At 43.1% G+C, this 15521-nt stretch overlaps 1 protein-coding gene across 1 annotated transcript in view; it reads right to left on the minus strand.

The window, feature by feature from the left end:
- Positions 1 to 1478: 1478 nt before the first annotated feature.
- LOC311104638 (phospholipid-transporting ATPase IA-like) overlaps positions 1479 to 15521 on the minus strand; it is a gene marked incomplete at both ends in the record, with an annotated part of 192271 nt that continues 178228 nt past the window's right edge. The window contains 4 exons of the mRNA XM_084146488.1: positions 1479 to 1576; positions 4425 to 4516; positions 6146 to 6238; positions 7467 to 7555. Coding sequence (XP_084002614.1) covers positions 1479 to 1576; positions 4425 to 4516; positions 6146 to 6238; positions 7467 to 7555 — 372 coding nt within the window. The remainder of the gene's footprint in view (positions 1577 to 4424; positions 4517 to 6145; positions 6239 to 7466; positions 7556 to 15521) is intronic.

The raw sequence follows: 15521 nt of genomic DNA on the forward strand, positions 1-15521 counted from the left end.
CGTAGAAGTTATCCACAGTAGAAGATGCACATGCAGACGACAGATCACACACACAGTCTGGAAACTGATCTCCCATAGGGAGAAGAGGACAAACACACAGTCAAATAATAAATAAACAAAGCAGTTATTTTAACGATATTAATAACAACAAGACATTTAAGAAATATATTTCTCCTCATTTAATCATTCGAGCATTCTTTTGTTTGTCTAAAAAAAATTACAAATAAAAAACATGGACAAAAATTCATTACAAAGCCGGTCAATGCAAAATTCGTACTTCTCCAATATAAAAATACAAATTCACATAATAACTATAGAGACAAAGTAGTTTTGATACTGTGTGGAGTTTTCTGGCAAATTTTCTCTCTCCCTTAAGCTAATGGCACTTATGTTCAAAGGATAAACTCTCCATTCTAAGGGAAAATAAGATTGTGAAAGAACAGTTGCCACATATGGAAATTCAACAGGATCGTCATACAGCCAAAACACTCGGTAGAAAGTAACAACGGAACCTTGATTTTATATGTGCCACACTTGTTACCACATTGTGTACACGAGTACAATACGGGGGGAATGAGCTCATGTTGCCAATCAAGGGGAAGATCACTGTTCTAAACTAGCTAGCTAGGATATCTTACGTATTCTATCAGGGAAAAAGTCTAGTTAGGCACCATTGTGATTGTTACAGCCGAGTAATGTGTGCAATGCAATTACTTGTTAAAAGCAATCAAACTGATGTACAACATTTTTGTAAATTGGACTAAGTTGCAGGACTCTATCATTAAAAGACAATGCAATTCAGGCACAATAACTACATACTTCTTAAATAAAAAATATAAATATTTTGAAGAAAAATAAACATGGATGGCTGAAGGCATGGAAAAATGTAAGGCCTTATTATACAGTAGATCATTTTTTTCAAAGTGCAAAAGAACAACAAAACAACAAAATACCTGTTCTGAAGTGGTCCATTCAGTGCTGGAATAGACTCAGGAGTGTCAATATGCTTGGTGATTTTTTACATTTTATCAAAAACAAATCTGGATTATTCTGTCACCAATGGGAGTACAAATACTTACATTTTTTTTAAATGTTTGACAAAATTATAGATTGTTTTGGCTCAATGCTCATATTTTTTTCTATCAATACGAAAGGAGGAAACATTAAGATGGTTACACTTCACCACATTTGACTGAGCAGGAACAGTGAGGAATTTCAGACCACAGACTCTGCAATAAATGCAAGCACAGTGCTTATGTCTGCTGCACACACAACTACAGCATAGTGAATACTTTTTGAATGCTTTTTTGTTCCGAGTTATTTTCCCTTTTTCAAGTACAAGACATCCCTCTATCATGTCCAAAATCCCGAGACGCTCAGGCTAGGGTCATCTGGAGGCTGCCCCCCTCAGATTCAAATCGCTGTCGGAAAACGAATGTGAATCACGATAGGCCGTCCTGGCCGAGAGCGGCGTGGTTTCACCACTCGTTGGTCCGCTGTTTGGTGGTGTCGTACGCCCGGATGACCTCAGACTGGGAGACCACTCCGTTCTCGTCTTGAGAGAAGGCGTATCCGTCTGCAAGTAGGACAGATGGACAGCGTGAGAAACGACGGCTGACACGTTTAAATTCTAACCATGATTAGAAAGAAACTAACTTCATTCTAAACTTGTTTTTTTTAAATCAGAAAACTCATTAAAATTATTTTAATAGAATAAAAATAGACTAAAGGATGACTTTCAAAATAAACCAAGAATGAACTTATAAGTTTCAATTGAATGAAAACAATAATAATAAAAAATAACCAACAATTATACACTACCAGTCAAAAGTTTGGAAACACCTACTCATTCAATGGTTTTGCTTTATTTTTACAATTTTTTACATTGTAGAAGTAGAGTGAAGACATCAAAACTATGAAATAATAATATTTAAAATGTGAGATTCTTCAAATAGCCACACTTTGCCTTGATGACAGCTTTGCACACTCTTGGCATTCTCTCAACCAGCTTTATGAGGTAGTCACCTGGAATGCATTTCAATTAACAGGTGTGCCTTCTTAAAAGTGAATTTGTGGAATTTCTTTCCTTCTTAATGCGTTTGAGCCAATCAGTTGTGTTGTGACAAGGTAGGGGTGGGTATATAGAAGATAGCCCTATTTGTTAAAAGACCAAGTCCATATTATGGCAAGAACAGCTCAAATAAGCAAAGAGAAACGACAGTCCATCAGTACTTTAATACACGAAGGTCAGTCAATACGGACAATTTCAATAACTTTTAAAGTTTCTTCAACTGCAGTCACAAAAACCATGAAGCGCTATGATGAAACTGGCTTTCATGAGGACCGCCACAGGAAAGGAAGACCCAGAGTTACCCCTGCTGCAGAGGATAAGTTCATTAGAGTTACCAGCCTCAGAAATTGCAGCCCAAATAATTGCTTCACAGAGTTCAAGTAACAGACACATCTCAACATCAACTGTTCAGAGGAGACTGTGTGAATCAGGCCTTCATGGTCGAATTGCTGCAAAGAAACCACTACTAAAGGACACCAAAAAGAAGAAGAGACCTGCTTGGGCCAAGGAACACAAGCAATGGACATTAGACCAGTGGAAATGTGTCCTTTGGTCTGGAGTCCAAATTTGAGTTTTTTGGTTCCAACCGCTGTGTCTTTGTGAGACGCGGTGTGGGTGAACGGATGATCTCCGCATGTGTAGTTCCCACTGTAAAGCATGGAGGAGGAGGTGTTATGGTGTGGGGGTGCTTTGCTGGTGACACTGTCTGTGACATATTTAGAATTCAAGGCACACTTAAACAGCATGGATACCACAGCATTCTGCAGCGATACGCCATCCCATCTGGTTTGGGCTTAGTGGGACTATAATTTGTTTTTCAACAGGACAATGACCCAACACAACTCCAGGCCTTTTCGGTTACTACATGATTCCATATGTGTTATTTCATAGTTTTGATGTCTTCACTATTATTCTACAATGTAGAAAATAATAAAAAATAAAGAAAAAGCCTTGAATGAGTAGGTGTGTCCAAACTTTTGACTGGTACTGTATATATTTTTTTGTCTTCCTCCCTAAGAAGCTTGACCAGTGCTAAGCGAGTGAGGGTCAGTCATGTTACCTGACACCTACCATCTTTACTGAGCTCTACAGCCACTACCTACAACTATGGGAGTTCTTATCCCAACCTTAACCTTTGACCCCCTAACTCACCTTTAGGTCTCAAATGACTTGGTCACTACCTGCAGGTCTGCAGATGAGTTCAAAAGGCCCGATGAGAGGAGTGCATTGTGGGAATAATATCGCAAATGTTTATTGAATCGTTTTCTCTCTGACCACCACTCACACAGGGTACAGCACACAGGGAAGGAGAGGTGGGTACATAGAGCCGAACCGAGGTGAGCCTAACCAAGCCAAGTTGTACTGAGATGGCCTGGTTACACATCCACCATAGTTGCTGAAAGCCTTCTGAAAAGGACAATGTGTTTCGGGTCGGCGCAATACTGTGAAAAGGGCATAGATGGGGTTTCTAATAGGGATCGGGGGTATGGTTTCGCTACAGGTAAGAAGGCAAAAATAAAAGGGGTCACATAAGACCGATCCCATCCCCACCTACGTGGCAAACAAAAAAACAAAAAACGGTCAGCGAAAGAAACAGAAACAGAAATAAATCTAACCAAATAAAACCCATTCCATCTGTATTGTCTTAAAGCTTCTATCTAGACTACTAGGCCTACGAAATTTGTACTAGATGGGAAGAGACTGTCCGTTAGTGTGCGTCCGAAATAGCATCCTAGTCCATATATAGTGCACTACTTTTGACCAAAGCCCTATGGGCCCTTTTCAAAAGTAGTGCACTATAAAAGGAAAAAGGTGCCATTTGGGACACACATAGTGTTAGGGGGGTTGTATTAGCAGGCGGAGGAACACCAACAGGGAACAGTGGGGCGTTTTTGTGTTACTTAATGGGGTTAAAGACAGGATTATGTATGTGGATTTCCTGCATCTGGCTAATGTGGAACATGCATATCGAATTCTAAAGAGCGGTGGGATCAGCGGAGTATTAGCACTTCCCCAATGCTGAGGCTGCATCTCAAATGGCACCCTATTCCCTCTGCAGTGCACTACTTTTGACCAGGGCCCATAGGGTAGTGCACTATATAGGGAATAGGGTGCCATTTAAGACTCAACCCGAGTCCCCTTTGGAGCTATGTATGGAATCCCCATAATATGGCACTAAGTATCCGCATAGGAACTACACTAAATTCAAAATGCCTGTCTTGGGGCTTTGGACCAGTGCTGAGAGAAAATGTGTCTCTCTCTCTAAGAAAACAACATGAGGGATTGCCTTCACGTCAGTGTGTGAGGTGTGTGTATTTAAAGGTGTGTGTTAATAATAGTGTGTGTAACTTACGTAGCAGGTTCTGCTGCATGGAGTCCGATCGGTACAGACTCACGGTACTCTTCTTGAAGACGTTCTTCAGGAGCTGTGCCCTCTCCGTCAGACTGCAAAGAGACACACCCGAGAGAGAGAGAGAGGGAGAGAGAGGAGAGAGAGAGAGAGAGAGAGAGAGAGAGAGAGAGAGAGAGAGAGAGAGAGAAGACGGGAAAGAAAGAGGAGAGGGCAAAGAGAAAGAAAGAGAGCAAGAGTAAGTGAGAGAGAGTGTGTGTCAGCGCCACACTGAGCCCTTCAGCCAGACTTAACCATCCCTACATCAAGCCCTCTCTTGCCCAGTACTCCACATGATCAGAGAAGAGAGACCAGCCAACTGCACTTCCTGCTGAGGAGACCATGCAGGGAGACTAGACACAGGGAAGAGGAGGAAGGAGCGGATTCTGTGTTTGTGTGTGTGTGCTTGTATTATCATCCTCGTGGGTACCAGAAATCCCCAAAAGTCCCCACAAGGATAGTAAAACAAGGAAAATTATCCCTTCTCCCCACGTCCCCTGAGGACAAAGGCTATTTTAAACTTAGGGGCTAGGTTTAGGGTTTCAATTAGGGTTAGGGCTTAAGTTTAGGGTTAAGGTTAGGGTAAGGTTTAGGGGTTGGGGAAAATAGGATTTTGAATGGAAATAAATGTTAGGTCCCCAGAAGGATACTAAAACATATGTTGTGTGTGTGTGTTTATGTGTGTGTGTGAATAGGTGAGTGAGAAAAAGAGAGAGAGAGAAAGAGAGAGAGATGGCATGTGTGGTTTGTGTATGTATGTATGTGTGCGTGCGTGTTTATATACTTGTGTGCGCATGTGAGAAAGGAACTGAGTGTATGTGTCTTCAGCTCCAGGGCCAGGTTCCTAGCCTGCTGGTCCCTGGACTGTGGTAAATGGGGGAAGACTTTCAGCCGGCAGGAGATTTCACACTGATCTGATCCATGCTAATGTACTCCACGGGCCTTCGATTGGGTCCGGCCCCGGCTTACTGATAAGAGCCCATCTCTGTGTCCCAAATGGCTCTCATTTCCCGACATAGTGCACTACTTTTGACCAGAGCTCTGGTCAAAAGTAGTGCCTTATACATGGAATAGGGTGCCATTTGGGACGCAGCCCACCTCTGGGAGCTCAGCTCAAGATGCATGGCTTTAATAAACTGAAGGCGCTACAGTCCAGTACAGTAGAGCCGCACACTTTCAGAGGGAGAGAATAATGTTCCAAGCATGGGTTACAGTCTGGATGGATGGCCTGGAGTAGAATTCAAAGAGCAGACAATGTAAGGGTGAACTACCATCTGTGTACAGTAGGCAGACAGTAATTACGCCAAAATACTAACAATAGGGAAGCCAGGATAAATATTATTGAATCCTCAAGGAGAAATATAAGCTATACACTGTAAACATTTAGAAGTTATACACTGTATGACACTGTAAGTCATGTGTTGTACATGCTGTGTAAGAAGAAATACAAAGAGTATTCAGGAATTTATGATATTAAGAAAAGTAATTAAGATATCCTAGTGTTATGAGGAATTGTGAAGGATATAACCTAGCATGAGTCGTAAATAACACCCTATTTCCTATTTAATGCAGTACTTTTGACCAGGACCCATACGGCCTGGTCAAAAGTAGTGCACTATATAAGGAAAAGGGTGCCATTTGGGACGCACACCTAGGAAAAGAAAGAAGGGGAGATGGTACAGTACCTCTTCCCGTGCACCACGGCTCCGGGGTCCTTGGACAAGGCTTCCAGCTCCTGTACCTCATCCACCAGGGTCTTAAAGCACACCTTCTTCACACTGTTGGTCAAAAGGAGCAGACGTCACCAACAGGCATTCACAACCACATAATTGAATACAACACTATTTAATATTATTATACAGTATTATTATATTGTATGTCTATGTACCCAACATTCCAAATCAGTCCAAGTTTACATGCAATCTGAATAAATTCTGCATAAGACTATTTATAGAGGTAAAGTACAGTAGATGCCAGGTATGTAAAAACCTTATTAACTTTATTTGCCAATTGTCTGTAACAAATTGTATCTACTGTTAGTGGAATTCCTTTGGCTTTCCCAGGAAAGGCTGATTCAGATTGATTTCCCTAAACTTAATTAAATTAATGATTTAAGTCTGAGTTATACACACTTATCTAAACTTTGAATCGGTCGGTATTAGAATAGATCTCTTCAATAAATCAAATAACTATAAATGTTACATAAACTTCAGAATTTGTTATGAATCACTATAAATGTTACACCACAGATATCCTATAAATCTTCATAAATATTTGACATTTGACATTTTAGTAATTTAGCAGACGCTCTTATCCAGAGCGACTTACAATTAGTGAGTGCATACATTTTTCATACTGGCCCCCCGTAATTTAATATTCTAAATGTATTTCTACACTGAGTATACAAAACATTGCTCTTTCCATGAGATAGACTGACCAGGTGAAAGCTATGATCCCTTATTGATGTAACTTGTTAAATCCACTTCAAATCAGTGTAGATGAAGGAGAGGAGACAGGAGACAGAGTTTTAAGCCTTGAGACAATTGAGACATGGATTGTGTATATGTGCCATTCAATGGGCAAGACAAAATATTGAAGTGCCTTTGAATGGGGTATGGTAGTAGGTGCCAGGCACACCGGTTTGTGTCAAGAACTGCAACGCTTGCAGGTTTTTCATGCTCAACAGTTTCCCATGTGTATCAAGAATGGTCCACCACCCAAAGGACATCCAGCCAATTTGACACAACTGTGTGAAGCATTGGAGTCAACATGGGCCAGCATCCCTGCGGAACGCTTCCAACACCTTGTAGAGTTCATGCCCGGCGAATTGAGGCTGTTCTGAGGGCAACTCAATATTAGGAAGGTGTTCCTAATGTTTGGTATACTCAGTGTATATGTAAATGTGTTAAGACTGCATGTGATCTATTTGTGATCTAAGGAGTTTCCCTAGAAACGTATCCTAGAGCAGGACATGGAGGGGGTGGTGGTGCGTGGAGGGGAACTCACACTTTGTAGGCCATGTCAAAGACCAGGGAGGTGACAGGGATAAAGACCAGGCCCATCCAGAAGACTCCCGAACTGAACATCATGTCCGCCTGCGACACACACGCACACACAGAACAACAGGAACACATTCCTTAGGTCATTGCAAACAAAACATTCAGTGAAGCAGTAAAGGAGGTTCTCAGCAGAAAATACAAGGGTCAGCTTGCTTTACGCATTTCTATTACATTTTTTATAACAACAACAACCAAAATACCCACAACAAACAAATGAATAGGCAAAAACAATAAAACGATGGGTCAACCTAATTTGACCATAGTTATTAATCCACCGTGACTAAATGACACTCATGTTGTTCTGCTGGTCATCTATGAACTTTTGAACATCTTGAAGAACAAATCTGGCCTTAATGGCCATGTACTCTTATAATCTCCACCCGGCACAGCCAGAAGAGGACTGGCCACCCCTGGTTCCACTCAAGGTTTCTTCCTAGGTTCCTGCCTTTCTAGGGAGTTTTCTTAGCCACCGTGCTTCTACATCTGCATTGCTTGCTGTTTGGAGTTTTAGGCTGGGTTTCTATATAAGCACTTTGTGACAACTGCTGATGTAAAAAAAGGGCTTTATAAAAAAATTGATTGATTGATTGATTTGGTAAAGCTCCATGTCTGACTAGGAAGAGGCATTGGACACACAACATAATAGTGGAGAGGGGGATGGAGTAGGATGTACTGTAGCTGACCTCAGACAAAGATAAGGTCAGTTTTGCATTCAACCCTCTAATGATTAAGGTGAGCATGTAGCTAATCCTAGATCTGTGCCAACTTCTAGCCAGAGTGGAGGAAATACAGTAGGATACACGTATTCACCCTTGTTATCAAGTTTTTTGAGAGAAACATGAGAAGGGCAGAGCAGCTACACATAAAAGTCCACTGAGGTAAGTTCTAAAGGTGGTCTTTCCATGCATTGACCTATAAAAAGATGGTGGTCAACTACAGCTGTGTATGTGTATCATTGGAACCATTGCCCTTCATGCTCATTGACTTGTAGTAGTAAGGACAGCCAACTTGTATGAAAGTTCCAACAGAGAGAAAGAGCTATTGGTTATGTTATATCACCTTCAAATAATAAACACTGTCTCAATGTTTTTGTATGCAGTATCTTCTAAATGCTCTCATTATCTACAGAGTGCCAAGATAAATCCACAAATGAGATACATGAGATAACTGAGGCTGTGTCCCAAATGGCACCCTATTCTCTATTTAGTGCACTACTTTTGACCAGAGCCCTATAGAGCTCTGATCAAAAGTAGTGCACTGCACTATATAGGGAAAAAGGTGCCGTTTAGGATGCATCCCTAAGACTGCATTGAGACCGATATGATATGCTTTGGGAAAACGCAAGCTTGGAGGCAAGTCTTCTTCATCCACCTCTGATGTAGGCCTACATCTCCCTAGATATCGTAACTCTGACATCTTAGGAGACAGCATCTTCTCCCTGGAAACCAACTTTTGTAAAAACACACAGATCGTCAGACAACAGTCTGCTGTTAAGACGAAAGTCTCAAAATGCATTGGCCCTGTCAGAACTCCAGGACTTGGGAGGTTCCATTTGTTCTGGCGAGGTGGGGGGAGACAGGGAGGGATACTCTTTGCGTGGGCCGTCCCATACAGTCGTCTGCGCAGGGCTGTGTTTGCTTTGGCCCGGCTGCATTGAAACTATCTGTCATTACATGTCAACGAGCAAAACACACGTCCCCTCACATCAGCAATTTGGGCTTTACATGCTTGTGCCACTTGTTCAAACTGCAGGGGCCCCCAGACAATGGTCTTCCTGTAATACGAAACAGGCTGGACCCTGGGACGGCGCCTTAGAGGACACACACACACACAAGGATCAGTGTCAAAGACATCAAAGGGTTCAGGTGTTCCCAAATTAGCTAATCTGTTCGCCATTACCAGCGAAATTGACTTTGATGTCTGACAAAACATCTGGGAAAGAGGAAATAACTGGAAATCAAAATGGCATTTTCCTAATGTTTAAATTGTATTGGAATGAATGATGCTTTTCTATGTTGCCCGGCAGCAACCAAAATACATAAGTCGAGGGAAAAGGACATAGGAGCACGAGACATTTTCACATATGTAAATATTTTTGTTTTCATCCAATGTATCACACATTAATAGCCGCATTTAAACTGTCTTGAAAGTCTTTTGAAAATAAACCGTGGATATAGGCTCAGCATATTAAATACATTAAATGAAGTCAACGAGCATGAAAAATAAACCAGCTCCTAATTTAAACATGAAAAATACTGTTCCAAATTTTACGAACTATATTGAAGGTCTGACTACTTCACTAATCTGCTAATTCAACGCTCAACTTAATCTTAATAAACGTTTATCTGTTAAAGATTTGGATGACAGATACACTAAATCCTGGCCGAGCCAGCCGTGTTTGGTAGATGTTAGAAATGGCTCATTCCTGGAGGCCTATGGGAGCTGGGGTGCAGCGGGGTGAGAGTGGTATTTTTAGGACAAACTAATAAACCCATCTGGGCGGGCAGACAGTGGTGTCCGCAGTGTTTTGACAGGCCGTCAACCTCCTCACAGCCACTGGAGACACAGACATAGACACGCTCACACACAGACACACACACTCAGACACATGCATACACACACAGTCAGTTAATAAAAAAGTGGTTTGGTTAATAAAAAAGTGGTCAGATGACGCAGATGCTAAGCTACAGGACGGTTTTGTTGGCACAGACTGGAATATGTTCCGGGATTCTTCAGATAGTATTGAGGAGTACACCACATCAGTCACTGGCTTCATCAATAAGTCCATCGATGACGTCGTCCCCACAGTGACCGTACATACATACCCCAACCAGAAGCCATGGATTACAGGCAACATCCACAATGAACTAAAGGGTAGAGCTGCCACTTTCAAGGAGTGGGACTCTAACCTGGAAGCTTATTAGAAATCCCGCTATGCCCTCCGACGAACCGTCAAACAGGCAAAGAGTCAATACAGGACTAAGATTGAATCGTACTACACCGGCTCTGATGCTCGTCGGATGTGGCAGGGCTTGAAAACTATTACAGACTACAAAGGGAAGCACAGCCGCGAACTGCCCAGTGACACAAGCCTACCAGACGAGCTAAATCACTTCTATGCTCGCTTCGAGGCAAGCAACACTGAAGCATGCATGAGAGCATCAGCTGTTCTGGATGACTATGTGATCACACTCCCTGTAGCCGATGTGAGTAAGACTTTTAAGCAGGTCAACATTCACAAGGCCGCAGGGCCAGATGGATTACCAGGACGTGTACTCCGAGCATGTGCTGACCAACTGGCAAGTGTCTTCACTGACATTTTCAACATGTCCCTGACTGAGTCTGTAATACCAACATGTTTCAAGCAGACCACCATAGTCCCTGTGCCCAAGGACACTAAGATAACCTGCCTAAATGACTAACAACCCGTAGCACTCACGTCTGTAGCCATGAAGTGCTTTGAAAGGCTGGTCATGGCTCACATCAACACCATTATCCTAGAAACCCTAGACCCACTCCAATTTGCATACCGCCCCAACAGATCCACAGATGATGCGATCTCTATTGCACTCCACACTGCCTTTTCCCACCTGGACAAGAGGAACACCTATGTGAGAATGCTATTCATTGACTACAGCTCAGCATTCAACACCATAGTGCCCTCAAAGCTCATCACTAAGCTAAGGATCCTGGGACTAAACACCTCCCTCTGCAACTGGATCCTGGACTTCCTGACTGGCTGCCCCCAGGTGGTAAGGGTAGGTAACAACACGTCTGCCACACTGATCCTCAACACGGGGGCCCCTCAGGGGTGCGTGCTCAGTCCCCTCCTGTACACCCTGTTCACCCATGACTGCATGGCCAGGCATGACTCCAACACCATCATTAAGTTTGCCAACAACACAACAATGGTAGGCCTGATCACCGACAACGATGAGACAGCCTATAGGGAGGAGGTCAGAGACCTGGCCATGTGGTGCCAGGATAACAAACTCTCCCTCAATGTGATCAAGACAAAAGAGATGACTGTGGACTACAGGAAAAAAAAGAGGACTGAGCACGCCCCCATTCTCATTGACGGGGCTGTAGTGGAACAGGTTGAGAGCTTCAAGTTCGTTGGTGTCCACATTACCAACGAACTACCATGGTCCAAACACACCAAGACAGTCGTGAAGAGGGCACGACAAAACCTATTCCCCCTCAGGAGACTGAAAAGATTTGGCATGGGTCCTCAGATCCTCAAAAGGTTATACAGCTGCACCATCGAGAGCATCCTGACTGGTTGCATCACCGCCTGGTATGGCAACTGCTCGGTCTCCGACCGCAAGGCACTACAGAGGGTAGTGCGTACGGCCCAGTACATCACTGGGGTCAAGCTTCCTGCCATCCAGGATCTCTATACCAGGCGGTGTCAGAGGAAGGCCCTAAAAATTGTCAAAGAGTCCAGCCACCCTAGTCATAGACTGTTCTCTCTGCTACCACACGGCAAGCGGTACCGGAGTGCCAAGTCTAGGTCCAAAAGGCTTCTCAACAGCTTCTACCCCCAAGCCATAAGACTCCTGAACAGCTAATCATGGCTACCCGGACTATTTGCACTGCCCCCCCCCCCATTTGCTTTTATTTATTTATTTTTCTTAATTAACACTTTTTTATTTAATATTTTTCTTTAAAAAACTGCATTGTTGGTTAAGGGCTGTAAGTAAGCATTTCACTGTAATGTCTACACCTGTTGTATTCGGCGCATGTGGCAAATACAATTTGATTTGATTTGATTTGAGTCCATCACTGCCAAGTTAGAAACGTTCATAGCTATAGGTGAAAGAGCATTCAGTCTGCCACTGAACACGGCCTTAGATCTTGTTTGGAGCAGACGAGTAAGCTTTTCTTGCTGTTGCAGAGCTCAGTTGTGTACATCGTATAGAGGTGTAAGTCTAATTATTTGTTTGCTGTACAAATTTAGAATTTACTTATATATACAAAATGAGACCGTTGTTTCACTCTGAATATGATATGGACATGCCAATACATTAATTTGTCATATTTCACATTCTTGAAACTGTGTCTTAGTCTAAGAAAATCGATTTTTCAAAGCCATCCTTCATGCGATTGTAAAGGGACAGACAGATCCAATCGGCTCAGAGCAGAGGTGTGTGATTACTATGCCTGGATGCATTGATCAGGGGGTCTCACCACAGCGGCAGTTGACTGACCATGCCTGACAGGCCACAGTGATAGTGTGACTCCAAGAATGTAAATGCTTGCCATTGTGATGGTAAATATGAAGGGAGGACAATCAAGGCCTTGGCTATTCACCCTGTTCCTAGACCTTTGACTTTAGGAAGCATAGATAAGAGAAAAGCCAACTTTCCACACACGTGCACCGCACACACATCATTCTTACCACGTCTCTTTCTGTCATATCTGAAAGGCTGTCAAATTTGAGCCTCTGCCCTTTTCTCTGTATGGGCCTGGTTGTTGCCAAAGCCAAAGCCTCTGGATGCTAATATTCGGACACTAGCAGCCTGGGCACAGAGTCTCTTTGTGCGTCTCTTTTTTATTGGGCCCGATGAAATGAGGAGGGTTATTTAAGTAAAATCCAGTCCCAGTGAGTGATTTGGTCTACCTCCATCCATGTCCCTTTGGCTAAATTCAACTGGCTCTACTGGACCATACTGTACAATTTGGATGGAAGTTGGAACAGAGGGGTAGACCGTTCTGCTATGGAGCTAAGGAGCTAGGGGAAGGGCTATTGGGTGATTTGAGCATGCAGATTTGTATCCTACTGCAAATTGAGGCTGGATGTGTATGTTTGTGGCCAAAAATGACCCCCAACCCCTCATGACCAGCTTCATGCTACCGCCCCAAACAAAATCCTTAGGGTTATTGTGTGGTCGGATAGGCTGTAAACACAGCCAGTCCCTGAGGATTTGATGGAAGAGAAAAGAGATGGAGGCGGCTCACTTAATGCCCTGGAAGGAGAAAGAGAAGAGAGAGAGGGGGGAGAAAGAGAAAAAGAGAGAGTGGGATCAAGAAAGAGAGAGAAAGAGCGAAAGAGTGAGTGAAAGCAAGAGAAGGAGAAAGAGAGAGAAAGAGAGCAAGAGTGTGTGAGAGGAGCCTTGATTGGATGTGGCACACAAATCTACAAATTCCCCATGTCGTCATTGCAACGCAAAAGCAAATGAGGAGTTCACAATCCCTTAACACCCCCACCCCACTAAGCTTTTACTATGGAAAACAAAAACTTGGCTTGCTCAGTTGGGTCCATCTTTTTACTCTCTGTGTGTCGCCTCACAATAGCACTGAGATATCCTGAAGAAAAACGGAGGGAAAGAACGCTAACAAAAACAGTTATAGCTTAACAGAAGTCATCCAGGCGCAACTGTACGATAGTGATTTACAACGCGACTCAATAATTATTAAAACGGTGCGAGAGATAAATTAGCTGACAGACAAAAGTGTCATTTTGACATGTATTAGATCACGACAAGTATGCCCATATTCATGGCCATTTGAATTAAAATGCATAAACGCATTGAAATAACACACACACTGCAAAGTCTCACACCATGGACTAGCCTGTGCCTTCCACAGCCGCTTTAGTCTTCCATAAATCATTGGGTCTGGGCTTCTAATGGATGTGTGTGTGTGTGTGGTTTTAATGACAGAGCAGAGGGGACTAACTTACGACACATGCGCGACTCTTAAAGAAAGCCCTTAAGTATTCCGAAAACAGAGAGACAGAGGGAAAACAGTGGAGGGAGACAAAGTCAACTCAACAGCAATGCATGAAGTGCTTCTCTAATTCCATCATAGAGCCTTTCACAGGTTTTAATTGCGAGGAACCTTGTGGGAGCTGGGAGCCTGATGTCCCTGTTGGTTTTGGAGAGAGACAGCAGAGCGGAGAAATAGCGAGGAGAACTGTCATCGGTTGCCCTGCTACTTCAATCGCACGTAAGCGTGGATATACTCGCACACATGAACACACATCGCACTGGCGCGCGCACACACACACACATACACATACACTCAAAACACACACTCAAAACACACACACACTACGGGTAGTCTCTGTTCTGTGGGTCCTAGCGTGGTCTTGGCTGTGTTGAGCTGGCATGTGAGTGGAGAGAGGTTGGGTTATCTAGCGATAGGTGGAGCTGGCCCCTCAGTGCCATTCTGAAGGGGCATTCTTGTGCTTCAAAGCAAGTGAGTCCTGATGAGAGGCCTGGGCTGGAGTCTCTACAGGTGCCCTTGAATATAAATAATTCCATCCAAAAAAAAACATGTGAGTAAAGAGGAAGGGAGTGAAGTTGTGCATCCCAAATGGCACCATATTCCCTACATAGTGAATTACTTTTGACCAGAGCCCAAGGAGACGGAGAAGTCACTTCATATAACCCCACAAGTACTCTTAAAGTTTCATGACTAGGACTAATCAAAGTCATCCAAAACGCTTTGTGAATCTGCAAGTTTCCGAAAAGTTGACTTTTAGTGGAGTTTTTTTGAGGATACCGATGACATGAGAATTGTGAAGAAAACCTTTAACTTCAACTCTTTCTCCATCTGTCATCCTACTTACATTACGTCTGTAGTATGCCAAAAATATTCACCTCTCCCTTCTGAGTAAAACACTCCTAGACACTATGAGGAGAACGTGTTGCTTATCACTTGGCAGAAACTGTGTGAGGAATGTGATGCGCGCCTGTTGAGTGCTGAATCCAATGTGTCAATGACAAGCGGGTCAAGTGTTTGTGAGAGTGAGTGGAAGTACTCCCCACGCAGACGCTGGCAAATGGAAAGAAAATGTCGGAAGAAAGGCAGAGAGATATCTATCCTCTATCGTTCTTAGAGCTGTGTTGTTGGTAGCGAAAGGAAATCGTATAATCTCGTAAGGTGTTCATAAGCCTCTTACTATAGCAGCTTATGTAATTTCTCTTTTTTCAACCACACTGTTGTGAGACTAAAATGGATGTGGGGTTTGGGCCTGGACCAACTTAGCGTCTTG

The sequence above is a fragment of the Coregonus lavaretus genome (assembly GCF_964263955.1).
Source record: "Coregonus lavaretus genome assembly, chromosome: 29".
NCBI classification, from domain to species: Eukaryota; Metazoa; Chordata; class Actinopteri; order Salmoniformes; family Salmonidae; genus Coregonus; species Coregonus lavaretus.